Source organism: Marmota monax, unplaced genomic scaffold, assembly GCF_021218885.2.
Source record: "Marmota monax isolate L192 unplaced genomic scaffold, Marmota_monax_Labrador192_F-V1.1 WCK01_AAM20220418_F8-fsc00001, whole genome shotgun sequence".
Lineage (NCBI taxonomy): Eukaryota > Metazoa > Chordata > Mammalia > Rodentia > Sciuridae > Marmota > Marmota monax.
In genome coordinates this window covers 42310198-42336204 of record NW_026693777.1, presented here as the reverse complement: position 1 = coordinate 42336204, position 26007 = coordinate 42310198, and the positions used below count along the sequence as shown (strand labels likewise).

The window sequence follows — 26007 nt, the reverse complement described above, 5'->3', positions numbered from 1 at the left end:
AAAAGGGCCCAAACCATGGCTGGGTAAAGAAAAGCCTGTTTGGACAAGGGGACACCTGTGACTGGTAGTGGCAGTAATGCAAGGCATGTGTGGGGGACGGGGAAGGATGCCAGAGGAGAGCTGGCAGCTTTTTCAAGACAAGATAGTGTGTGAACATGGTGAAAAGGCATGGGGAGTTAAGCAAGCAGATGTAGGAGGAGCCACTGAGGGTTCTGATTTCTTGCATTTTGCAATAATGTGCAGAGAAACAACACTGTCTTCCTAAATAAAACCAGTTTCTGTCATGGTGGAAGTGAGAGCCCAAGATGAACCTCAAAAGCAACATGATCAAACCTTTGAAGCTACTTTGGGAAAGATGTCATTCATTGCCTGCAGAAACCGAGAAACAGGTCTGTGGTTGTTGTAGACACTTAGTGAATGAAACTAGCAGGGCAATCTCAAAATGTTAAAATTTGGAAGGAACCTGAAGTGCTGGAAACTCTTGGATAATCTCGTAGATAGTATAGATGGTTTCAGCAGTGGGCAGAGAGCTGTTGGTAGTAGAAGTGACGATGTCAAATGCACATTCTAGAAGTTCTTTGGGATGAAATCGATCTAACTTGCGGGGTCTAAATACACGTTCTATGCAGTATCTGAAGAGAAACCCAGATTTCCAAGGTCATTACTTATTAGAAATAAATATGTATGAAAAAGATAAAAGAAACGAAGTTTGAAAAAAATCTATCAAGAGGGCTTAAAGACAGAATAGTCTTGCTTTGTGATCTGGGTTCTAATTCCCAGTTTTGCAATATTAAACTATGGAGCTTACTTTTTTTGTGTGTTTTTTTAATGTCTGAAGTAGAGATGAAATTACACACAAAACCAATTTTACCTTAAGTGATTGCTTTCTACACAGACACCCACACCTTAGGACTGACTCTAATTGCTCACTTGTAGCTAGAATAAAGCACGTGAAGAGCTTTCATTTGAAGAAAGAAGCTGGAAGGTAGGGCGCCTCGTTGACAACAATACTGGCTCCAATTTATGAAGATCTTGGTGTTTGACCCCTGTGGTATCTGAATATACAGAGAACCTGTCCTCAATGCTAAGTGCCAGGAGCTGCTCAGTGTTCAGCATTCCTGCTGGGTCGACTCCACTTTTTTACAAGTAGCTTTTGTTCAGTTACCTGTGTAGGCAGTTTTCACACAGAGACCACTGGCTATTTGTCCCTCCAATTAAATTTTAAAAGGGGCCATCTGTGATCAAGAATAGCCAGATTTTTTTCCCCCCCAAGCAACCATTTGTGAAAATAATGAGCTGTGTACGTTGCCTGGGGACATGAAGAAGGCACAGAATAGATGTCAGGTCACTTAAATGTTACATTCCTTCTATAGAGGGGGCTGAACTCCCAGTCCCCTGAGAGAAACAGGCACTGGGGCTGGGCTTTCTGACCCTATTACAAGCTCAATACTTTCAGCTCACAATTCTTTACTGTACAGGAGTCATGGAACATAAAATATTCTTCCCTGGTTTCCTTCCCACAGCTACCAAATGGAAGAAAGCCTCTATTGTTTCTTACCGTTTTAAATTCAATATATTATTTCTTGCCACATATCTTGCAAAAGGGACCTGAGAAGTAAACAAGATTTTAAAGGTCAATGTCAAGATGTGCTAAAAATTATATTCTTCCAGTTTTAAAAATATCAACTTTATTGACATATAACCCACATACCATAGAGTTTATCCTTTTAAAGTGTACAATTCAGAGGCTTTATTATAGGCAAGCAATACACAATGATGTTTAGGTTAATGATGGAAAGTATAAACAACAGTGGCCCTATAAGATTTTATCACAAAAGGATGTTGTAGCCACCTTAGTTTATGTAAAAAGTACACTCTAAGATGTTTTCACAGTAACAAAATCGCCTAATGATTCATTTCTCAAAATTTATCCCCCTCATTAAGTGACACATGAAGGTAGTGAGACTTGTGCACCTCTCACACTCCTGAAATGTTCCCTAATACTTCAGTCAGCAGTAGACTCCACTGCTAGACACCAATTTCTGTCACTGAGGCATTTCCTAGGTTATTTAAACTTGAGGAAAATTTACTTTTAGTTGAATATATTTTGCCATACACACACACACACGCACACACACACACACATGCATTTATTTTTTTATTTTTTATTTATTTTTTAATTTTTTATTGTGGGTTGTTCAAAACATTACAAATTTCTTGACATATCATATTCCACACTTTGATTCAAGTGGGTTATGAACTCCCACCTTCACCCCATACACAGATTGCAGAATCACATCAGTTACACATCCATTGATTTACATATTGCCATACTAGTGTCTGTTGTGCTCCGCTGCCTTTCGCATTTATTTTTTAAAATTGGGCACTTTACCACTGAGCTACATCCCCAGTCCTTTGCTGAGGCTGGCATCAAACTTTCGATTCTCCTGCCTCAGCCGGCTGAGTTGCTGGTATTACAGGGGTGCACCACCCTACCTGGCTTTGCCAAATTTTTATTATGCCAAATTAAAATCTGTGCAAGTTTTTGGTTATCTATGAATTTTAAAAAATGTCATTCATAACAATGCAATAAAAATAGGTATTATCTCTTATGGTGAATTTCCTATCAATTTTTTGGGAATTTTTTTTTTTTTTTAAGTGCTGGGATTGAACCAAGGTCCTTGCACATGCCAGGCAAGTGATATACACTGAGCTACATCCCCAGTCCAAGATATTCTTAATAACCACCCACAAAATTACAAAACCACTGTCTGATTGCCCCAAGAATTCTAACACATTATCAATAGTTAGGAAATCATTCTCAAAAGATAATAACTTTCCCCCACCCAGTACTGGGGATTGAAACCAGGGGCTCCCTACCTGAATTACATCTCTGGCCCTTGTTATTTTTTATTTTGAGACATGATCTTGCTAAGCTCCTGAGGCTGGCCTTGAACTTGTGATCCTTCTGCCTAAGCCTCCCAAGTTGCTGGGATTATAGGTATGCACCACCATACCCATCAAAAGCAATCACTTTCTATTTTTTGTAGTTGAATATCAACTTGCAAGGAGCATATGCTTAAAAATCTCACTTAAATATCAGTACTTAGAGAATAAGAAGCCAGTTTTAAGTATAACTATGTAACTGTACTTCTACTCTTTCTTTAACAGGGCCCAAATATCAGTTATGTGATTTGTCTCTACCCCAAAACAACCCCCAACTACTTTCCTTACACACATACGCACACACAGGATATAATCAGGTAGTTCTCAGAAAAATTCACAAGGCTAATAAACTTCAAAAAAGATGTTCAGTCTCACTAGAAATGAGAAGCTATCTCAACTTCACTCATCAGACTGGCAAAAGATGTTTAAATTAATATCATCCATATATGACCATGGTATAGGAAAATAGGCACTTTCACACACAGCTGATGAAGAGTGCTAGTTGCTAAAGCTTCAGAAATGTAACCTGAAACTTTACAATAAAATTTTCAACAATATTATGCATATATTATACTTGAACTAGCAATCCCACTTTGAAGAATTTATTAAAAAAATAAAAACATATTAGTGTATGAATGTTAAAAGGATGTTCATTGCCATATTATTGTGGTGGCTCAAAACTGAAACCTGTCTGCATGTTCATCAACAGTAAAATAGCTGAATGATTTGCTATCAATATTACAGAATATTAAGGAGCTATTAAAAAGAAAGTTTAGATTTATATTTTATATAGATCAAGTATATATATGTATATAAGATGAAAATGTGATACATTTGCATTTATATTTGATATAATATAGATATTGAGATACATTTATATCTCTATTTGATCTATAGGAATCTAAATTAGATTAAAAGAAATGTAAGTTTCAATAGAATTGGAATATTCCATTTTGCTATACAGAAAACAACATTAAAAAACCCCAAACCTATGTGTATCTAAGTATAAGTGTAGAAAAGGAAAATAGAAGCTAAGAACATGGAAGGATAGGCTGAGGATATAGCTCAGTGGCAGAATGCTTGCCTAGGGACTCACTCATGCTAAGCACCCACTCCACCATTCACGTCTCTATTTATAAGTGCCTTGTTTAAATTAGGGCTTAAACCCTTGCCTGTCATATGCACTCATGTTTTCCTCTGATCTGTTCGGGTACTATCATACACACAGACGGGCTTGACAGCAGCTAGCACTATGTAAGTGAATGATTGGTAAAACTGCTACTTAGGGAGTCCTGGGGGTCAGAATAAGCAAGCATGGCAAAAATCAGTGCACCCAACTAGCAGCAACACTTGTTACAAGAATGTAATTGATTTGGAATGTTAACATGTTAGAATTTTACTAAAGAATTAGAAAGAAAGTAGAAAATATCCTGTGTTTATTTGTCTGAGTTGACCAGGCTAACCTGCTGTGGTTGCTCAGCAGAGCTCAACACTGAAGTGCACATGTGGCAATGCAGGGTTCTGGTTCCTAGAGCCATAAACACCTGAGGTCTTAGCAAGGTGGATGGCATTCAGGGTCAAACATTTACTAAACTTCAGTAATGCTCTTAACCCTGAAAACGCCTGTAAGAATATACTTCCTTAAAGTGACATTTGTAATATAATTCTGGGGGGAAAATATCTGGTAATTAACAATGAACAGATAAGCCATTCCTGTAAGCAGACACAGCACCCAGATTGTCAGCAGAGCATTCTGAGCCTTACCCGCAGGTCGAAAGGAAGCATCACCAGCATCCCACTGTGGTCCATGAACACAGCTGCTTCATTGTGCTCATATATTTGTTTATTTCGGGGAAGCAGTAGTGGGGTACACAACTGGACAGCTCCTAACCAAATTAGAAAAAAATCACTAATTATTAGGTTCTTATTCTCCCTAGGAGGCAACTTAAAACAAAAATCTGATAGCTAAGTAACTTGCTACTGGGGCCATTGAACTCAGCTTTTCTTCAGTTCTCTAAATTTTACAGGTGGAGAGCTCATCTAGGGCTAAATTTGTTAATTCTGTCATAGTTCTGACTCTACAAGCCAACTGTATTTTAATAGCAAGTTTACAATATTCAAATTAGTTTCTCTTCAGCAAGGCAAGTTATAAAAATAAGCCTAAATTTAATGATGTCAATTGCTTATAAATGAATTTTAATATATGGTTGTACCAAAACCCTCAGATAGCACTTATTATTAATGACAAAGTCTTATGGAAAAATATGATATTTTAAAATAGGTCATACCATGCCTTTTAAAGATGCGGATGATGGTTTCACACACATGTTGTTGTATCTTGGCTGTACGGATTGAGAAGTTGCCCTAAAATGAGACGAATTAAAATGTCATCATCAAAGCCTAATTAAAGATATCCCCTAGAAACCCTGTCTCAAAAAAAAAAAGGGCTGGGGATGTGCCTCTGGGTTTAATTCCTGGTACAAAAAAAAAAAAAAAAAAAAGAGAAACAACAGATAAGCAAAAAGACACAAATAAAAAAGTCATCAATAGCCCTGCAAATAAGTTTCTAATATTGCCAACCAGAAAAAACTGCTTCTTAAAATCTATGTTGATCGTCCACAAATTTTACCAGTACTTCCTCTATTGGTCTTCTAAAATTGCATCATGTTAATCATACAGAACATAACCAATATCTGTTATATACTCAGTTGACTTTATCAGATTTTAACATTTTGCTATATTGATTCAGGCATTTTTTTCCTTTTTAAAAATTTGCTCTTTTTAGATATATATGACAATAATATGTCATAATATGTCATATTACACATACATGAAGTATAATTTATTCTAATTAGGATCTCATTCTTGTGATTGAACATGATGTGAATTACACCAATCCTGTATTCATATATGAACATAGGAAAGTTATATCTGATTCATTCTGCCTTTCCTATTCTTATTCACCTCCCTCCCCTTTGTCTAACCCAATGAACTCCAACCCGCCCCCCACCTCCACCCTGTGCGCCTTATTGTGTGTTACCATCTGTGTATCAGAGAAAAGATTTGGCCTTTGGTTTTTTGGAATTGGCTTATTTCACTTCAGACATTTTAAAGAAAAAAATGTTAAAGATTCCTCAAACAAGCAACTCAGTTACACTTCAGAAGTCACCTTGGCAGCTTTAAAAAAGAAGAACTTTTTTTTTCACTAGGGATTGACCTAGGGCCTAGCATATATCAAACACACATTCTATCACTGAGCTACATATGCTCCTAGTCCCTTAAAGAAGATTCTTTTTCCTTTCTTTCTTTCCCTTTTCCCCACCCCTTCTTTCTTGTTTAAAGATGGGATCTTGCTATGTCGCCCAGGTCGGCTATGCATTCAAGCAATCCTCCTGCACCACTGTACCCAGATCCTTAAAGAGACTCTTAAAGAGCCTCATACCTGGAAATAGAAGCTAGAGATGCTGGGGAGCCTTGGGCATCTGTGTTGACAGAAAACCTCCCAAGTGTCGGGATAGGTAACTCCACTGGGAGCCGCTCTACTACTTAAATCTGGATCTGATTGATTGATGTTTTTGGCCATAAGCAGCAGAGCTAGGGAACAATACCTTAATCTCCTGGGTAGGTGTAGAAGGGGATGGACCTAGAATTCCTTAAAGTAAGTGATTAACAGTGTGGCTATTCTTTCCAGAATAATGCAGGTTAACACTTTTTTTTTTTTTGAGAGAGAGAAATTTTTTAATATTTATTTTTTAGTTTTCGGTGGACACAACATCTTTATTTTATTTGTATATGGTGCTGAGGATCGAACCCAGTGCCCGGCCAGCACGCTATCACTTAAGCCACATCCCCAGCCCAGATTAACACTTTTTGCATGTACAATTTGGGGCTTTTTGGAGCTCAGTATATGGTGGAGGCATTAGAGGAATCCATAAGAAATAAGAACCTGACTTAATCTTTTGGTGGACCAGGTTAAACTCTCTGTGCTGTGGAGCTTAGCTCACCTTCAGTATGTCACTATCGTAGGTGTAATCGATGGCAGGGGAAATGCGCTGGGAGAAGATCTGGGCCATCATGGTGCGGTAGGCTTTCCCATCCACGTTGGCCAGCGTGTGATGCAGTACTTCATGCAGCTCAGATTCCTCCATCTGGGGTGGGGGAAGCAGCTCACTCTTCAGCAGTTCTGTGGCTGTGGGACGTTTTGCTGGGTCATGGTTTAACAACCAGGAGATGACAGATTTCTATAATGAAACCCAGGCATGCAGCTGAGAGGATGCAGTAAATGATGCCCAGGAATCATCCTGACAAGCTGATGGTCAATTCAGGTCAAAGAAAAGGTACCACACTTCTTGCATTTAGTAGGGGCATTTCAAAAGTTTTTTTTTTTTTTTTAAATTTCTAAATATGTCATTTACCCCCTACACCTTGTTATGACCACAGAGTTGTGTAACAATTTAACAGTAGTATTTCTTAAAAGGCAGAAGCCTTTAATATTTCTTGTCACAAACAATAAAAAAAAAAATTAACCCAGTAAACATAGAAGTAGAACTTAGGGGTTGTGGGTGTGGCTCAGTGGAAGGTGCTTGCCTACCCCATGTGAGGCATTGGGTTTGAGCCTTAGTACTGCATAAAAATAAATAAATAAAAATAAAGATATTGTATTCATCTACAACTAAAAAAATTTAAAAAAGAAAGAAGTGTAACTTAGGTCTTACAAACACACAAAATACTACATAGAAGACATAAGCACAGAAACCAAATAGCTCTAGATGCCCAGTGTTAGTGATATTATAAACATACTAGTTGCTAGAATCCTTAAAGCATATTAAACATACTGTTTTATTTTTTCTTCTCCATTTGTGTTATTTGTACTGATATCAATCATTCCCTCGAATTCTCTCAATTTATGCTATTTATTGGTTATACTCCCATAGCAGGGAGCCTCTTGAAGAAAATCTAAAACTTGGAAAGGTTGCTTAACAATTCTTAATCCTCTTGTTCATAACAGGATTTATTTAAAAACGTTAGATGAACATTTGAGATCAGAAAGCCTCAATTTTTAGTTTGGCATGGTGGTGCATGCCTATAATCCCAGCGGCTTAGGAGGCTGAGGCAGGTGGATTGTGAATTCAAAGACAGCCTTAGCAACTTCGTGAGGTCCTAAGCAACTCAGTGAGACCTTGTCTCTAAATAAAATACAAAAAAGGGCTGGGGATGTGGCTTAGTGGTTGAGTGCCCCTGAGTTCAATCCCCAGTCACCTCCCTCTTCCGCCAAAAAGAAACTCTTAATTTTTAGATGTATTTTATTAAGCATTTTCCTACTATATATCTTTTCTAAATTACTTCCACTCCTGTTTTAGTGTGAAATAAAAACACCCATAATTACTTTTCATGTAATATAGGAGTTTTATATTATAAAGATAGGAACTGATATGATTCAACTTTTAAGAAAAAGTTATGTAAAACAGGTAAAAACAATGATACCTCATTCAGCATAATAGACCCTATTTTACTGCTAAATTTCTGTGTGTGACAAAAATTATGTAATACTCAGTCTATCAGCATTTCCCGTGTTCCCTCCTTTGAGATGAAATGCAGTGACATGGAAGGTGGTTTGGTTGTGGTTTGTGTGGTTTGGTTTAGTGTCACTTTAATACATGCCTAACTCAAAGGCTCAAGGGAACCTAATACAGAGTTGATGATAGGACAATAATCCTCATTATGAGAAATGGTTTACATGGTTGCTGTCATTTTGGTTGTTTAATAAAGTTCCTAGGCCACTATAGCTGTCACCATGTTAAAGTACTGAATAAGCCAGGTGCGGTGGCATACACCTATAATTCCATTGCCTCAGAAGGCTGAAGCAGGAGGATTTCAAGTTCAAAGCCAGGCCTTAAGGAACTCAGTGAGACCCTGTCTCAAGATAAAGTATGAATATGAAAAAGGGCTGGGGATGTGCCTCAGTGGTAAAGTGCCCCTGGGCTCAATTCCTGGTACTAAAAAAAAAAAAAAAAAAAAAAGTACTAAATAGGACTAATCATGTGTTATGGTTTGGATGTAAGGTATCCCCAAAAAGCTCATGTGTGAGACAATGCAAGATGGTTTGGAGGAGAAATGATTAGGCTATAGCCTTAACCTAATCAGTGAATTAATCCCTAATAGGATTAACTTTGGTAACTTGAGGCAGGTAGGGTCATAACTGCAGAAATTGGTTCATCAGGGGGTGTGGCTATGGCACATATATTTTGTGTTGGGAGAGTGGACTCTCTCTCTGCTTTCTGATCACCATGGGAGCTGTTTCCTTTTGCCACACACTCTGCCATGATGTTTAGCCTCACCTCGAGCTCCAAGGAATACAGCCTGCTGTCTTAGTATGGAGACCTCTGAAACCGTGAATCCCTGAATACCTTTTCTCCTCTATAGTTGTTTTGGTTGGTCCTTTAGACACAGCAGCGAAAAAGCTGACTAAAGTAGCATGCTATAGGAAAAGACTATGAAATAAACATTTAGTTATGATACCCAGAAACCAAAACAAGGGGCTCAATTCAAATCATTACTAACAGCTAACAAAAGAAGCGGAAAAACAACTCAATGTGTTTTCTAATGGTTCTTCACTAACTAAATAGATGTGGTAGAGTGGGTCCCTATTGCCATAAATAAATGCCATGATAAATATTACCAAATGATAGAATGTTAGTGTTAATATAAATAAAGCATACTGACTCTCTTTATTTTATAGGTGAGAAAAATTAAAGTCTAGAGAAGTAGCATGTCTATCCAGACATAACCAATAAGCAAGAAATAGCAAATTTTTACAGTGTTCTATGTTTCTGTTCTCAATATTCATCATTTAAAGGATTTTTGCCTTGACCATAATTGTCAATAAAAGTCAGTTTAAGGGACAAACTTCCATATGAAAGAATCAATCACTGCAGGCTCCACCAAGACAACCAACTGAACAAAGAAGAAAGGCATAACAGAAGTACAATACATTAATTTGCTACTATTCTTTCACATTAGCTGGATGCCAGTATTATTTTATGACGTGAAATACATAACACCCACACACTCAGATATTTATGTTCTGTGGGAGAAATTATCTTGCTTTAAAATTCTGTCAATCAGATTGTCTAAAAAAAGTCCAACACTTCCCCACAAAGTAAGTTATTTCACCCATAAAACAGAACAGAATTACAGATTTAAATTGTATTTTTGTCTTAAAGTCCCAAGTTTTATCTAAAACAATGAGCTGTAAATGTATTTTCTCCACCCCCCACACCCTCAATAGGCAAGCTAAGGGTCCAAATAGCACTTCAAAAATACAATGAATCACACAAAAGAACCCTGTAGTTTGTTAATTTTCTCCACCAGCCCTTAGCATTTTTACAGTGTATTTCAAATCCAATAACATTTTAAGTGTTTCATCTTTTGATACTTTCTCCCATATTGTTCCCAGGACACAAGAGAATGAGTAGCAGAAGATTACTAATTGAAAAAGAAGAAAAACAGTAATTAAAGCCCAAGTCTGAAGACAGCAATTAAAGCATCAGAAAATTACCTGCTTTGTATGCTCTCCATCACTGAAGTCTTCTGGAAACTTGGGGGATGTGGGCTATAAGAATATTATATTCAAATCAGGAAGTGCTTGGAAAACTGCCATTGTGAAAGCATTTATTCACCATAAGTAAGAAAACCAAATAGAGAAATTAAAATCTGCTAACAGGGAAAGATTGAGGAGACACCTTCTTGAAGCCTGATGCTCACTTTTTCATGTATATACACATTATTTTTATACAAACTTCACCTAAATGACAGCCTAGGTTCTAGAAAGTACCTCCTCCAAGGACAAAGTATTTAAAAATCTAATGGTTTCAGAGACAGAAAGAGCAGTTATTAAACAAATAGCTGAAAAAAAGTCAAATAGCCCCTATCAAACTGCTAATATAAAGTGCTGAGAGCCACGGCCGAGTCTGTATGGCCCCTGGCATTTTGCCAACAGTATTGATTGACAGGCGAGGCATTACTATCCGCCTCTGCCGCAACTTTTGAGTTCTCGCACTATTTTGGAGTTCTCATGGGGATTTCCGGGGATTCCCCGAGAGTTCCCATTGGTTGGGGAAGTGCAGGAGGAGGGATTTCCGGGAGAGATATTTCCGGCTGGGGGTTGCTGGACAAGCCTCCTGGCGCGTTCGGGAGGATTCCCCGGGAGCTGTGTGAAGTGTTTTCCTGCAGTTTAAAAATAAAGTTTGTTCCTGCTTCAGTGGCTCGTGATTTGTGCCCAGCCAGACTGCGGCAATAAAGTAAGAAAAAAACAACATTAAAACCACTATGTCTCCAAAAGGTCTGGTATATAGGACCTAAATTATAACATTAATTTGATGGTTTATATATTCTTGAAATGAAGGAGGAAGCATGAATTTTAAACTGAAGAAAGTTACTTCATCAAAGACATAATCAGCTAAGAGCATTCTGATCAAGGCTAGGTGATAGTAAGCACTTTATCTACTTTTTCATTACAGCTTTCCATACTGCACTGACAATAAAAGAATGCAATTACTTTCCAAAATACCTAGAGAAGAATACTTAGTTACAGTGTATGACATTTAATTTAGTGAATACTCCTGCTTTGCTTTGCTTGGCAAGGAGAAAGAAGGCTCTCCAGATCTCTTGCTTATGGATATGTGAATCTTAAATTACCATTGCCCAAACCTTACTTTGCACTTTCACTTTAATGCCGTTAAAGGGCACCTTTGACCTCACACACTGCAATGTTAATCCTTTTTAGCTCAGGCAGTAAAAGAGGCAAGGATTAATCTCAAGAAGACAAATGGAAATTTCACTGGGGAAAACAATTCAGTGGCTGATATTTTCACAGACTATATTAACTTTTGATCATGGTAGTTTTCTTTAGGTCTCACTATACCAAGTCCATTCAGCATGAATTTTTCTTTTCTACAACTAAACATTCCTTATTCTTAAACCCATTCCCACACACTAATAACTGCACTGATAGCATACAAAAACTTTTAGATTCTTTTGTTTTAATGTTAAGATTAAATCTCTCAGACTAACTTAAAAATAATAACTATAATCTAGCAATTTCTCCAAGCTTTCCAAAAACAAACAACACTGGGGAAATTTATCATTATTGGAGACATGTAAGCAGAGTGGATTTCTACTTATTAGAAGTGCAGAAGACAGATCAACAGACCATACTAAGTGCTGATAGTCTTTGGTTACACAAATTTGCTATTTTAGCAACTTAAATGAGGCAACTTCTCTTGTTGAGAAGACATTTCACTGCAAAGGGAGAACTAGTTAGCTTGGCATGTCTCAGCAAGTAAATCATTATAGTTGGACAACCTCTTCTATATTATAAATGCCAGGAAAATATCCTGCCTCAAATTCTAATCTCCATGCTAAGACTGAGGTTACTAGAAATTTATGCATCAAACACCCGATACATACATCTCTAAGTTGGTTAAGAACAAAGATCCTTTCTGAGGCTGTCACCATGGGGTGATAGGACATCTCAAAGAAGATAATTCCCAGGCTGAAGAGATCCACTTTCTGAGGGGAAAAAAGAATTGTATTTAGAGATACTTTATATGAAAGTATAATTTACCAGAGAATTATAGAATCAGCACTGTTAGCTGAAATAAAGTTTGTGTAAGTGCAAAACAAGTCACACTGGAAAAATTTGACTATTTTTTCTAAACCATTACAGGTATAAAGATTATTTGGTTCACAGTAAAATATTTGGCATAATTTTGCTCAATATTTTTTTTGAAAAGTAACTGTAATCAGTTTATCTATACACATAGATAATGCCTGGCTAAAGACTGAAAATAACGGCTAAAGGGAAACAACAACCAAGACTTGCCATAATATGCTTTGGCTGGGAATATAGCTCAGAATATTTGCCTTACATGCTCCTTGTCCTGGATTCAATCCCCAGCACTGTCACATAAAAAAGAAATCTGCTTTATTTTGCATCTTCACGAATCATTTCAAAAGTGAAACAGACCAAAATCTGCTGCTGATAGTAAAGGTCAGCTATTGACTACAAAGCCATACCAGTGAGGATAGAGGAAAGGTACAACTGAAAGATCATGTGACTAATCCCAGCAAAATATGGAAATACAATTAAAGAGGAAAAATAAATTAAAAGGCAACCTGTAGAATGGGGAAACTGTTTGCAAAACATACACCTGATAAGAGGCTAATATGAAAAAAATGTAAGGATCTCATACAACTCAGCAAAGGAAAATGTTCACATTTTTTTTCTGAGCAGAAAATTTCCCAAAGAAGATGTACAAATGGCCAACAGATATATAAAAAGATACACATCACCACTAATCACCAGGGAAATACAAATTAAAACCATAATGAGGTATTACCTCACACTTATTAGGATGGCTATTATAAAAAGTTGAGGGCTGAGGTTGTGGCTGAGTGGTAGAGTGCCTGCCTAGCACATGTGAGGCACTGGGTTCAATCCTCAGCACCACATAAAAATAACTAAAATAAAGGTATTGTGTCAGTCTACAACAATAACAACAACAACAACATCAAAAACCAAAAAACAAAAAACCCCCAAAACAAAAAGTTGAAAGATAATAAACGTGAGGATGTGGAGAAAAGGGAGCTCTTGTGCACTGTTGCTGGGAATGTAAATTGATACAGCTGATATGGAAAACAGGATGAAGGCTCTTCAAAACATTAAAAAGAGAACTACCATGTGATACAGCAATACCACTTCTGGTATATACCCAAAGGAAAGAATATCACTGTCTCAGAGATATCTGCATGCTTATGTGCATTGCAGCATCATTCATAACAGTCGAGTTGGTATCAGTATGTCAGTGGACAGATGAATGAACAAAGAAAATGTGGTCTCTCTCTCTCTCTCTCTCTCTCTACACACACACACACACACACACACACACACACACAGAGAGAGAGAGAGAGAGAGAGAGAGGGGGGGGAGGGAGGGAGAGAAAGAGAAATAACAGAATTTTATAAAGCTTTAAAAAGAAGGAAATCCTGTCATTTGGGATAACATGGATGAACCTGGAGGACATTATATTAAGTAAAATAAGCCAAACAGAAAGATAAATACTGAAAGATCTCACTTTTATGTGGAAACTGAATTAAAAATCCAACTCACAGTAACAAGGTAGAATAGTAGTTTACCAGGGGCTATGGATTGGGGGAAAAGGGAGATGTTGATTAAAGGGTACAAGCTTGCACTTATAAGATGAATAAATTCTTATAATGAGCTCTAACATACAGCATGGTGACTATAATGTATTGTATTTTTGAAATTTGCTGAGAGTAGATCTCAAGTGTTCTCACCACCTCCACACACACACACACACACACACACACACACACACACATACACAAAACAGTTAACTGGGTGAGGAGATGGATGTTTAGCTTGATTGTGGTAATAATTTCACAATGTATATGAATATTAAAACATCATACACTGCTGAAAGCGGTGGTGCATGCCTGTAAACCCACCACCTCAAGAGGCTGAGACATGAGGATCATGATGAGTTCAAAGCCAGCCTCAGCAATTGCAAAGCATTAAGCAACTCAGTAGGACCCTGTATCTAAATAAAATACAAAATAGGGCCGGGATGTGGCTTAGGGATTGAGTGCTCCTGAGTTCAATCCCTGGGGGGGAAAAAAATCACACCATACACTTTACATATTTGCTTATTTTTTTTAACATATTTTTTTAGTTGGAGGTGGACACACAATATTTTTATTTATTTGTATGTGGTGCTGAGGATTGAACCCAGTGCCTTACACATGCCAGGCAAGTGTGCTACCACTGAGCTACAGCCCCAGCTCCACACTGTATACTTTAAATATACATAATTTTATTTATTATTCATACCTCAATAAATTGGGAAATAACAACAACATAAACAACAAAAGGCCAGAGAAAGAAAATAGAGTGAACCCAAAGACACTAAAGAGATAAAACTCAAGATAATTATTAAATAATGAATACAAAAAGACAAAAAATAAATGGCAATAATAAAAAGGAGAAGAAGAAAAAAAAAAAGCAAAAGGGTAAGTTAGTGTACTAAAAATCTATGCAGGGCCTAAGAAGCACAACTGAGTGGGATGGTGTGTCCCTCAGGAAGCCAGCCATAATCAGCTTGCAAAGACTACTCCTTATCAGGTGCCAGGAGAGACAGAGCCCACTCTCAAAAAATCCTCTTAAATGAATGTGGATTCAAAGAGGAGTAGGAGGCCAAGCAGGATGGTGCTTGCCTCTAATCTCAGTGACTAAGGAGGCTGAGTATTACTAGTTTCAGGCCAGCCTTAGCTCCTCAGCAAGACCCTGTCTCAAAATAAAAAATAATTACAAGGGCTAGAGATGTGGCGCAGTGGTTAAAAACCCTTGGACTAGGTCTCCAGTACCAAAAGAGGGAAAGGAAAAAAAGAGTAGGAGGACCTCCTGACTTATCCCCAGTCATGTTCAAAGTCTTAAATACAAATATCCATTTGTCATTTCCTACATGTCTGGCTGGAAAATGCCAAGGGTAAAACAGTGATCTCCCTAAATCCCACTTTTTGTTTTTAAATATTCATACATGTACATACTATAAAACCAGAACCACATTACTGTTTCTTTTATTCACTTAATAGAGTGAGAATATTTTTAATATTATTACCACTTTTCTAAAATGGGTTTCTAAAATGTGATATTAATGTCATGAAGTATTCAATTACATGAAGTCTTATAGTTAATGAAATAGATCCCAATTTTCAGACACTGTTATTTTTTTATTATATGAAACAACACTGTGATGAACCACTTTCATATTACCCTTCCCTAGTTGTTTCCTTTAGATGAATCTAAAGGTAGAATTGACAGGCCAAAGGACAAAGCACTTTTGAAGATTTCATAAAAATCTTCCACTTACCTCAGAAAAATGACCCTAAGGTACCCATGGTGTGTACCCTCCTACTCCCCTCTTCTCTCTGGTAACAGACCTCCCTCTGTGGTCTGTTTCAACTCTGCACTGCTGCTCAATGCTTCCGTCAGCATAAAACCCAGGCTTGAGTTTCCAATGCAATCCTGACGATTTGCTTTTATATACATTGCCTGGCTGATGTATTTTTAAAATTTTGCATTTATACTTTAGCCCTGGGTGATCTCAGTCTCATGGCTTTAAATCCCATCTATGTTCTGACAATCCTTAAATTTATAACTTTGACTTTGATCTTCTCTCTGAACGCAAATCTTGGGTCTCTAATAACCTCTGTCCATCTAAATTAGATTCCTCATCAGGCATTTCTAACTTACATACCTCATACTAAAATTTTCTACCATCTTCTTCCCCTTCCCTATCTCTTTGCCCACATTTCCTCACTTTAGTCAACTATCCTTTCACCCAGGTTCTCCAGGCAGAAAACCTGAACCTCAACTTTTTCCCCTTCAAACATCTAGTCCATTAGGAAAATCTCTCATTTCCCCTCTATTGTAGCACAACTTTCTCCATTTCTATTGCTACCACTTCAGTGACAGTCACCAGTTCTCCCCCTGGACTTCTGCAGAGTGTCTAGCACAGCTGGAGTGAACTTTCTGCTTGTGATTCTTCAGTGGCTTCCTGTGCACTTCAAATAAATTCCATAATCCTGAATGTCATCCTTTTAGGGAGGCCTTCTCTGATCAATTTATTTAGAGAAGATGCTCCCTAAAGACAAGATGTTGACTTATAACTTGACTCTTATTTTTGCTTCGGTGCAAAAATAGCCCTTATTATAATTCGTGATTATTCCTTTTTTTATATGTTTATTGTCTGTTTTAGTCACCACTGGATAAACTCCCGGAGGACTGGGGTCACTGTATTCTTAGGACAGGGGTTAGCTCAGTTTCTTTGGATGGATGGATGGACTACACGCTCCTGGCATTAACAGTGCCTGTTTTAGTCCATGCCCTCAGTAACCACATGTCCTACCTGGAGCATGAATTGGCTCCTATTTCAGCTGGTAATTAATGCTGTGATTTTTATGTTCTTACTATTATTTCTTTCTTGAGAACTTTCCCTTTCCTAAAAGCTCTGTACCTGGTTGTATGCAGACTTGGTGCTTCCTTGGACCTCTGGGCTTACGTACAAAGCAGTGCCAACCATCCCAGTCAAATGGCCTGTGTGGAGGAAACCAGAGGGAAAGCTTTCCAGTATTTGGACTTAAAGATACAGCAAATTATTAAAAAAATAAAAAAGAAAGAAAGAGAAAAAGAAAGAATATTTCTTATGAGTGGGGCCTGATCTATTAAACGTCTGCAGCACTTAAAGGAGAAAGCAGTGTGAATTGCACAGTAAGCATAGTTACGTATGTCCAAACACCCTGTCTTTGCTGTTGTCAAGGAGGGACTGGGCAGAGAGAAGACCCTAGACCAACCAGGCCCCAGAGAATTTCACATGACCACTAGTGTCGGACAAAGAGCTGTTTGCATGTGGGAGCCAATTATTCTATTAACTGAAGTCCTTAAAGTGCTGAAAAACAATTAACACAGTGACAAGGAAAAAAATTAAGGCATTTTCATAATTTTGTTAATTTAGTGAGCAATTAAAATTTGCTTTAGAATAGAGTCTTTACAAGTAAATCTGAGTAAAGACTCAGGTTAAAGAAATGTTGTGGTCTGCTTTTAAATACATGAATAAAAAGTTCAGTCTTCTGGATTTACCTGAAGGGTCTGATTTTATCAAGTGATCTCCTGCTTGATCATCTTGTTTCCCATCAGCCTAAAAACAAAAGTAAGCCAATTAGCAAATTCAAATGTTATAGCAATAGGAGTAGCTTGTCCATTTCTAAATGAAGATACATTGAAAAAATATTACATGAAAATCAGAATAATTATAATAATGCTTTTATGAGTTTAAATGTTTTGTTTTAGTTATTTACTAGGAAGAGTAAGAGAACAACAAGCTGGGTAAGGAGGTGGATGCCAGTAGTAATCCCAGCTACTCAGGATGCTGATACAAGAGGATCGAAAGAAAGTTCCAGGCCAGCCTTAGCAACTTAGTGAGACCCTGTCTAAAAACAAAAAGGGCCTGGGATGTAGCTCAGTAGCAGAGTACCACTGGGCTCAATTCCTAGTACTACAAAACAAAACATCTACTTTCTAAACTTTCCCACTGCTACTCTGCTACTACTTTTTCAGAATCAGTTTTTGACTCTTCCTTGCACCAGGTCACCAAATCTGTTTCACTGTCACTCACTGCTAACATCTCTAAATGGCTTCACCTTTTATATATCTCTGAAGCGCTGTCTCATGCAACACTTTAATCACTACTGTTATGACATCTGTCTGCTGGTTCCTATTACAAGCATGGCTATCAATAACAGCTTCTTCACCATTCTTAGTGCCAAACCATGTTCCAGGCGCTTTACCTGTATTCTGATTTTATTTTGCTGAAAATTCTTTGAGGCAGGAACTAGTATTAGGTGCACTATGAGGTTCTGAGAGGCTTAAAATTTGCCCAAGGTTGTACCAAAAGCAGTGGCAACAATAGGATTCTAGTCCAGGTCAGCGAGACTGCAGAGCCTCTGGTCATCTACCTCCCTACACCTCCAGAAGTTGAGGTATAATCTTTAGTTTGGGATCAAGATCCCATCATCTGCCCCTCCTTGGCCTTAGCATTTTTCAACACCTGCCCTTCCCTGTTCTACTATCTGTCTTCCGTCTTTCCCCTCCCTCTCCTCCTTCTTGTAGTATAGGGTATTGAACCTAGGCTTCCTGAATGCTAGGCAAGTACTCTATCACTGAGCTACATCCACAGTCCTTCGTATTTTTTATTTTGAGACAAGGTCTCCCTAAGTTGCGCTCAGGCTGTCCTGGAACTTCCAATCTTCCTGCCTCAACTTCCTGAGTCACAGGCACCACTGCACCTGGCTCTCTCCATTTCTTCTAACTTACCTTCTTATTTAGCCCCTGTGATTGTTTTTACCATCAATCCAAATCCTATTTTCTTTCTCCAACTACCCTTGGAATGAACTGCATTTTTAGAGATTTTGGTTCCTCTTATGTTGGCTATGACATAGCCCCCCAAAACTCCAGAAGGCAAAATGATTAATTATGAGAACCATAACTTAATCAGTGGATTAATCAATTTCATGGATTAATAATCTGAATGGACTAATTGTGGGCAGGTAGGGTGTGGCTGGAGGAAGTAGGTAACTGGGAGATATGTCCCTTGGGATTTATAATTTGTCCCAAGTGTCTTGCTTGCTCTCTTCCACTCCCTATTTGTCATGGGCTGAGCAGCATTCTTCCACTATGTCCTTCTGCCAGGATCTTCTGTCTAAATTCAGGTCCAGAGAAGTGGAAACCAGCCAACCATGAACTAAACATATGAAATCATAAGTCCAAAAAACCTTTTCCTCCTCTAAGTAGTTCTTGTCATTTATTTTGGTCATAGTGATAAAAAGGTGACTAACACAGTGCCTAATACCTTTGGCTAATGATGTTAAGTAAAACTCTGGCACTGAAGGCCAGAGAACCTTCTAGCATTTTTTCTTACTCTCTACTACACCTTACACTTTGAGCCAATCAGAACATGTGGTCTTCAAACAATCACATCTGCTCACCCACAGCTTTGGTTATGATGAAATACCCTGTCCTGATGTCACTAGGCCCTGTCTTCAACTTGGTCTGCTGGACTCCTAAGTTGAATGTTGTTGTACAGTCTTTCTTTCTTTTGGGGTGGGTGGGTGGTTACAGGGTCTTACTAGGTTGCCCAGGCTGGTCTTGAACTCCTGAGCTCAAGCAATCCTCTCACCTTAGCCACTAGAGCAGCTGGGACTAAAGGTACACACTATTGCACTCTATCTAGATAGTCTATCTTTTTCCTGAGCCACAACCCAGCCCTATTTTATATTTTACTTAGAGACAGGGGCTCACTAAGTTGCTTAGTGCCTTGCTTTTGCTGAGGCTAGCTTTGAAATTGTGATCCTCCTGCCTCAACCTCACGAGCTGCTAGGATTACAGGTGTGTACCAGCAAGCCGAGCTAACAGTCTTTCTTGATTCTCACAAATCTATGTTAATTTCCCCCTATCTTTTACTCTTATATCAGTACTTTGCTCACCTCACATTAATTAGCTTTGTATTTTAAGTCACTACAATGTTGTGAAGAACAAATATCTTTTGAGTTATATGTTGTTTAGGGCTGGGTTATCCCAGTGTTTAATGTTTTTGAGCCTCACTTTCCCAAGCTAAAGACTTAAGTATAAAGCATGGCAGACCAAAATACCAAATTATTTCATAAAGTACTGTATGCCTTTAACCTAAATATCATTCACAGCCAATAATTTTGTATCCCTCAAGTGGAAGGCACTTATTAAAACATAATTACAATTTCAAAGCCTACAAGATCACTTGCAGTATATGCCTTCATAGTTGCATGGCAGGGTTCAGGCAACCTGATAACCTGTTGTTATCAAGGAACCTGGGTCTACTTTCAAGTATAGTCTAATTATTAAAATACTCACAGCAAAGGCTAGATGATCTGTTGCCAAGCCAAAATCACCTATTTTTACATGGTCATCAGAATCCAAAAATATGTTGACAGGCTTCAAATCCCGGTGTATCATTCCCTGTATTAAGAAAGTCAAGAATCTAATGATTGTTTCACTTGCATAGTTTATACTTATACCTGTTTTCTAATCTGAAAGGCCAGCCTAGTGATGCAAACTGGGTTAGGTCTTCTCTCAGACCACCATAGTCCAGGAATCTGGTCTCTGGAATGTCTCCCAATTGTCTGGTAATCTCTCCAAAATCTCCCTCTTTCATCTGTGGTTGTCCTGATCAAGTGAAATCCAAATGGCTCCCTGTGGCACCCAAGGTTCCTTCCACTGAGTTCATCAAATTATCTTTCACTCTGCTGCATCACAAAACCCTGGTTCTGGTCAGTGAGACATACCACTTTTATTCCTTTTCTATTCCTTTCTTTGTATTATTTCCCCTGCCTAGGACATTATTGCTTTTCTCTACTCATTCAAATTTTTTTATTTGTTCTAATTAGTTATACATGACAATAGAATGCACTTTGATACATCATACATAGATGGAGTATAATTTCTCATTCTTCTGGTTGTACATGATTTAGAATCCCACTGGTCATATAGTTTATATATGTATATAGGGTAATAATGTCTGATTTATTCTACTATCTTTCCTACTCCCATATCCCCTTCTCTCCCTTCACTCCCCTCTACCTAATCTAAAGTAACTCTATTCTTCCCTAGCTGCCCGCACCTTCATTGTGAATTAGCATCCTCATATCAGAGAAAACATTCAGCCTTTGTTTTTTGGGATTGGCTTATTTCTCTTAGCATGATTTTTTCCAGCTCCATTCATTAATGGCAAATGCCATAATTTCGAATTTTACCAACATTTACAAGTGCCAATTCATTCATTCTTCCATGAATTAATTCTAACAATTCACTTTGCATCCCCAGTACACACAGTAGATACTCAGTGATTACGTTAAATGAATCCTGCTTTCTCCTCTTCCTAATGGCTTATCATAATACTTATAGTTTCATGTCCTATAATACAAAAAATAATTAATGGACTTCATTAGAACTCATTTTTATTTCCAAACTTAGAAATTTCTGCTTCCAACAAATTATTTATAAATTAGTCGTATAAATTACAGGCCTGGCTTCTTGGCATAGTAAAAACATTTTGAGTTCATGAAAATTGAGGCAAAGAAAAAAAATTAATATATTTACACTAGCTAATACATTAGACAATCCCATTTAAAAAATGTAAGCAGTGGGGCTGGGACTGGGGCTCAGCGGTAGCACTTGCCTGGCATGTATGAGGCACTGGGTTTGATTCTCAGCACCACATAAAATTAATAAAATAAAGGTCTATCCCACTAAAAAAAAAAAAAATTAAAAAAATGCAATATTTCAGTTTGAAGCTAGGCCCTTTAGCATTTACATCATAACAGCAATTTCTAGCTTTAAAATAACATTTTATACACATAGCAAGCTATGTTACTAAAAGACTCTTATTCTTCTCCTTGCCAGATGTTTTTCTAGTTTCTTTTTATTTCCAGAAAGGGCAGCACTAATTGTTAGGATCAAATTTGGTATGTATCAACCACACTGGTATTTTATTCTAAACCAATCAAGGAATTATCTTCTATATTCCATATATGATCAAATATTTTTTCCTCATTCAGCAGTTTGGCAAACTTTCTATAAAGGACCAGGTAATAAGTTATAGGCATTTCAAGCTGTATAATCTTTGTTGTAACTACTCAAATCTGCTGTTACAGCAGAACAGTCACAGGCAATATGTAAGCAAATGAGCCTGGCTTTGTTCCAATGAAACTTCATTGATGGACAATGAAATTTGAATTCTGTTATGAAATATTATAATTTTGATTTTTAAATAACTACCTAAAGATACAAAAGCCAGTTTTAGGTTACAGAACTAAGAAAAAGAGGTATTAAGAGAGTCATAGTGTGCTAATCCCTGTCCTAACCTTCAATGTTTTCTTTGAACTTTGATACCTGGTACTATTTCTTTAGCTTTTGATACTTTGTCCTACGAAACAATATACAAAGTTTTCTATATTTTTCTCCATTTTCACCTTTGAATTTTTAAATTTAGTCATAAATTTATGTAAATGTCAGTTTTGGACACAAAATATTGTAAAGTTTACTTTCTCATGGATATAAGCCAATCCATCCAGAATCTCTCGAAAAAGTCTCCACAATCTGATGGTGTCTCGATACAACCCCTGGTCAATGGTGTCACGTAAAGTACTCTTTTCACAGTACTCCATCTGCAGACAAGAACAGACCAGGAAGGACTTGGTTGCAAAGTATAAATTAAGGAGGTTAACTGCAATTAATGTAATCATCTATTTAAAAATTTGTGATATGGATTCTAAACAGTTATAGGAAAGACGTGATTTTTTTACACTGAAAAGAAGTATTTAAAAAAATACTTCAAAAAATATTTTGGGGTGTAAAAATGTAGCTCAGTGGTAGAGTGCATTTTTAGCAGGCACTAGGCCCTGGGTTCCATCTCCAGCACACACAAAAATGGTAAGCAAGCAAACAAAAACAACACTGGGAGCAAATATGTATAATCTTAGCACCCCAAAATAATCATTAAAAATTTAATTTTTTTTCTGTGTTGAGGAGTAAACCCTTGCATGTGCTAGGTGAGTGCTTTACTACTAAGCTTCCATTCCTACTCATATTTATTTTTTATATAATTGGTTATTTTAAAAAAGATTTATTTGCTTAAATTCTTATTACAAATAATATGAAAATTCAGAGTGCAGTAAAATTTTATTTATTGTCTTATAAACTGCAAACTCAAATTTCCAAGAAGGGCTAATTAATCCAATGATGTCATTAGTTTTTATTTGTACATTATGACCTTCAAGTCAAGAGCAAAACATTATAAATATGTCACAGAATATTATTTCCCTTTTGATTTTTTAAAATAACCACTCAAAAACATAAAAGCCATTCTTGGCTTACAAGCCAAACAAAAACAGACATAAGTTGGATTAGACTTGTGGGTCACAAGGCCTCACCTGTATATACAGATAGTGCACAGCTTCAGTTGTCACCGATGGCTCACTTTCATGGCAACTGTTAATTTCATTGTAGTCCTCATCCTAACCCAAGAGGAACATATGAGAACTCAAACTGGGGGCTGAAGTTAAACAGGACCATCACAGCATCAAATACCTCCCCTCTCCCCACAAGCTATCCTGGTACTCTAGGAGGAAGTCAGTGATAGAACTCATCCAACGCCTATAGAAGCTTAATGTGGTTTTAAGGAAAGTTTGCTATAACCAGAATCTTCTATGTAGCTCGTAAGTCTGTTGCTACACAGAATGATGATGGGGAAAAGGAAATCAGGAGGTTTTAAAGTTGTGCAATCCATAGAACGATTCCTTGTCAAGTTAATTCTTCACTATTGATGACCTAAGGATGAGAAAGGTAGAATGTATATATGCTATTATTTTAGGGCTTCAGTGCTAATGTAATGCCTTCCTTTGGTGGGAATTAGCTAAAGCAATTTAAATGTGACCGGACTATTAAAAGAGAATACTGCCCTCTGATCTATGCCCTCAAAGAACAAGCACTCAGCTGCCACTTACAACAAATGATCCTCTTGTCTTACCTCCACAGGGCCAACCTACTGCTAATTTTCTTTTTAATACCTTTTTTAAAAAAAGTATTTTTCTTCTCATAGATGTATTTAAATACTTTAAACCCTAAGTATAAAAAAGGGGCTAGTCACCATCTGACCATTCAATTTACATTTTTTATGAGGAAGGAATTTTCAATATATATATATATTTGTACCAGGAACTGAACTCAGGGGCACTCTACTGAGCCACATCCCCAGCCCTATTTTGTATTTTATTTTGAGACAGGGTCTCACTGAACTTAGTTCCTCACTGTTGGTAAGGCTGGCTTTGAACTTGTGATCCTCCTGTCTCAGCCTCCCAAGCTGCTGGGATTACAGGTGTGTGCCACTGCGCCTGGCATTTTTTCCATTATTGAAAGGGAAAAAAAGAGCTCTGCTTGCTCTGGAAATATACTATACTCTGGGGGATTATCTATAGAAGAATATTAATCTCTTGGCAGCTCCAACCCATCAGTTAGAATGCTCATGTCATGTTGCTCATAACCAAGAAAAATCAGGAGCATAAATTTGGGGTCCCCCTAAATCTGTGCTAAGAGATGAGATGACTCAGGATATGATGAGAAGGTTGTGACCTTGAGTCAGGTGGCTTCCGGGAAGGGACGGAGGGGAGGGCAAAGTACGGGTCCTGGGGATAAAAAAGGCTTTAGACACCATCTGACCATTCAATTTACATTTTTTATGAGGAAGGATTTATATATATATATATATATATTGTACCAGGGTTTGAACTCAGGGGAACTCCACTGAGCCACATCTCCAGCCCTATTTTGTATTTTATTTTGAGATAGGATTTCACTGAATTTAGCTCCTCACCGTTGCTAAGGATTCAATTGTGTGGCCAATGATTTAGTCAATTCTAACTACCTGATGGAATTTCAATAAGATATCTGGACATGGAGGCTTCGTGGGGCTTCCAGGTTGAGCACATGGCCGGGTGGGAGGATGAGGGGCTCTGATTCCATGAGGACATAAAATATATTAAGATATATTTTAAATGAATATGGCAGGGAAGCTTTGCATTTGAGATGCTCCCAAACTTTACCTTGTGTCTGGTTCTGATTTGTGTCTTTTATGATAAAATTGTAATAATAAATATAAAAAAAAAAATTGTTGTCTTCATAATAATTAAATGCATACCACTAAAACCAAAACCAAACAACTTTGTTTTGGCAGTAGGTTAGATTACATATGCTCTTTTTAAATTTTTTTTTTTTTAGTTATAGTTGGACATAATACCTTTATTTTATTTATTTATTTTTATGTGGTGCTGAGGATCCAACCCAGGGCCTTGCAAGTGCTAGGTGAGTACTCTACCCTGAGCCACACCCCAGTCCTTGTTTATGCTCTTACCCTGATTAAATTTATAGTAAGTAATTTAAATTGAGAGGAACTTAAGGTGATTTTACTTGATAAGGGAAGTACTTACAAAAAGCACAATAACTAATTCATTCAAACAAGCTCCAAGTCAACTTAACTGCTTATCTAAGAGAGTTCACATGTATACTTTTATCTGCTATGAATACACACTTAGAAAGCTTGACCCAAGTCCTAGGCACCACTATAGAAGGCTCTGCTGGCCTGGGCAGAGGAAGATGCAGAACTATGGGTCGGGTCCAAGGCCTGCAGCAACGTTTTTCAAACTTTCAAAACCATGAATCACATGAAGAAATGTTTTATGTCACACCCAGTACACATACTTATGAGACAAGTCCAGAAATGAAGTTTACTTTAAGTGTGCAGCTTTGTGTTCTCTATAGTATTAAAAATAAAATGTCTGGTTATAATATTCTAAATTGATATTATAACTCACTACAGGGTCATTACAGACTTAAAA

General features: G+C 37.4%; 2 protein-coding genes across 8 annotated transcripts in view; one reads left to right on the top strand and one right to left on the bottom strand.

Annotated features, from left to right (window-relative positions):
• The window catches only part of Srp14 (signal recognition particle 14), a 41765-nt gene extending 30559 nt beyond the window's left edge, over window positions 1–11206 (top strand). Inside the window, exon 6 of the mRNA XM_058584686.1 lies at window positions 10403–11206. Coding sequence (XP_058440669.1) covers window positions 10403–10417 — 15 coding nt within the window. The 3' untranslated portion in view covers window positions 10418–11206. The remainder of the gene's footprint in view (window positions 1–10402) is intronic.
• Window positions 1–26007, bottom strand: part of Eif2ak4 (eukaryotic translation initiation factor 2 alpha kinase 4) — a 106141-nt gene that overhangs the window by 27022 nt on the left and 53112 nt on the right. For all 7 annotated transcript variants that reach the window (XM_046460788.1, XM_046460790.1, XM_046460789.1 and 4 more), the window contains 12 exons: window positions 23548–23631; window positions 22660–22782; window positions 20471–20575; window positions 17666–17723; window positions 17043–17122; window positions 12415–12516; window positions 10505–10558; window positions 6951–7187; window positions 5235–5310; window positions 4711–4832; window positions 1559–1608; window positions 464–632 (listed from right to left, as the gene is read on the bottom strand). In XM_046460788.1, coding sequence (XP_046316744.1) covers window positions 464–632; window positions 1559–1608; window positions 4711–4832; window positions 5235–5310; window positions 6951–7187; window positions 10505–10558; window positions 12415–12516; window positions 17043–17122; window positions 17666–17723; window positions 20471–20575; window positions 22660–22782; window positions 23548–23631 — 1260 coding nt within the window. The remainder of the gene's footprint in view (window positions 1–463; window positions 633–1558; window positions 1609–4710; window positions 4833–5234; window positions 5311–6950; window positions 7188–10504; window positions 10559–12414; window positions 12517–17042; window positions 17123–17665; window positions 17724–20470; window positions 20576–22659; window positions 22783–23547; window positions 23632–26007) is intronic.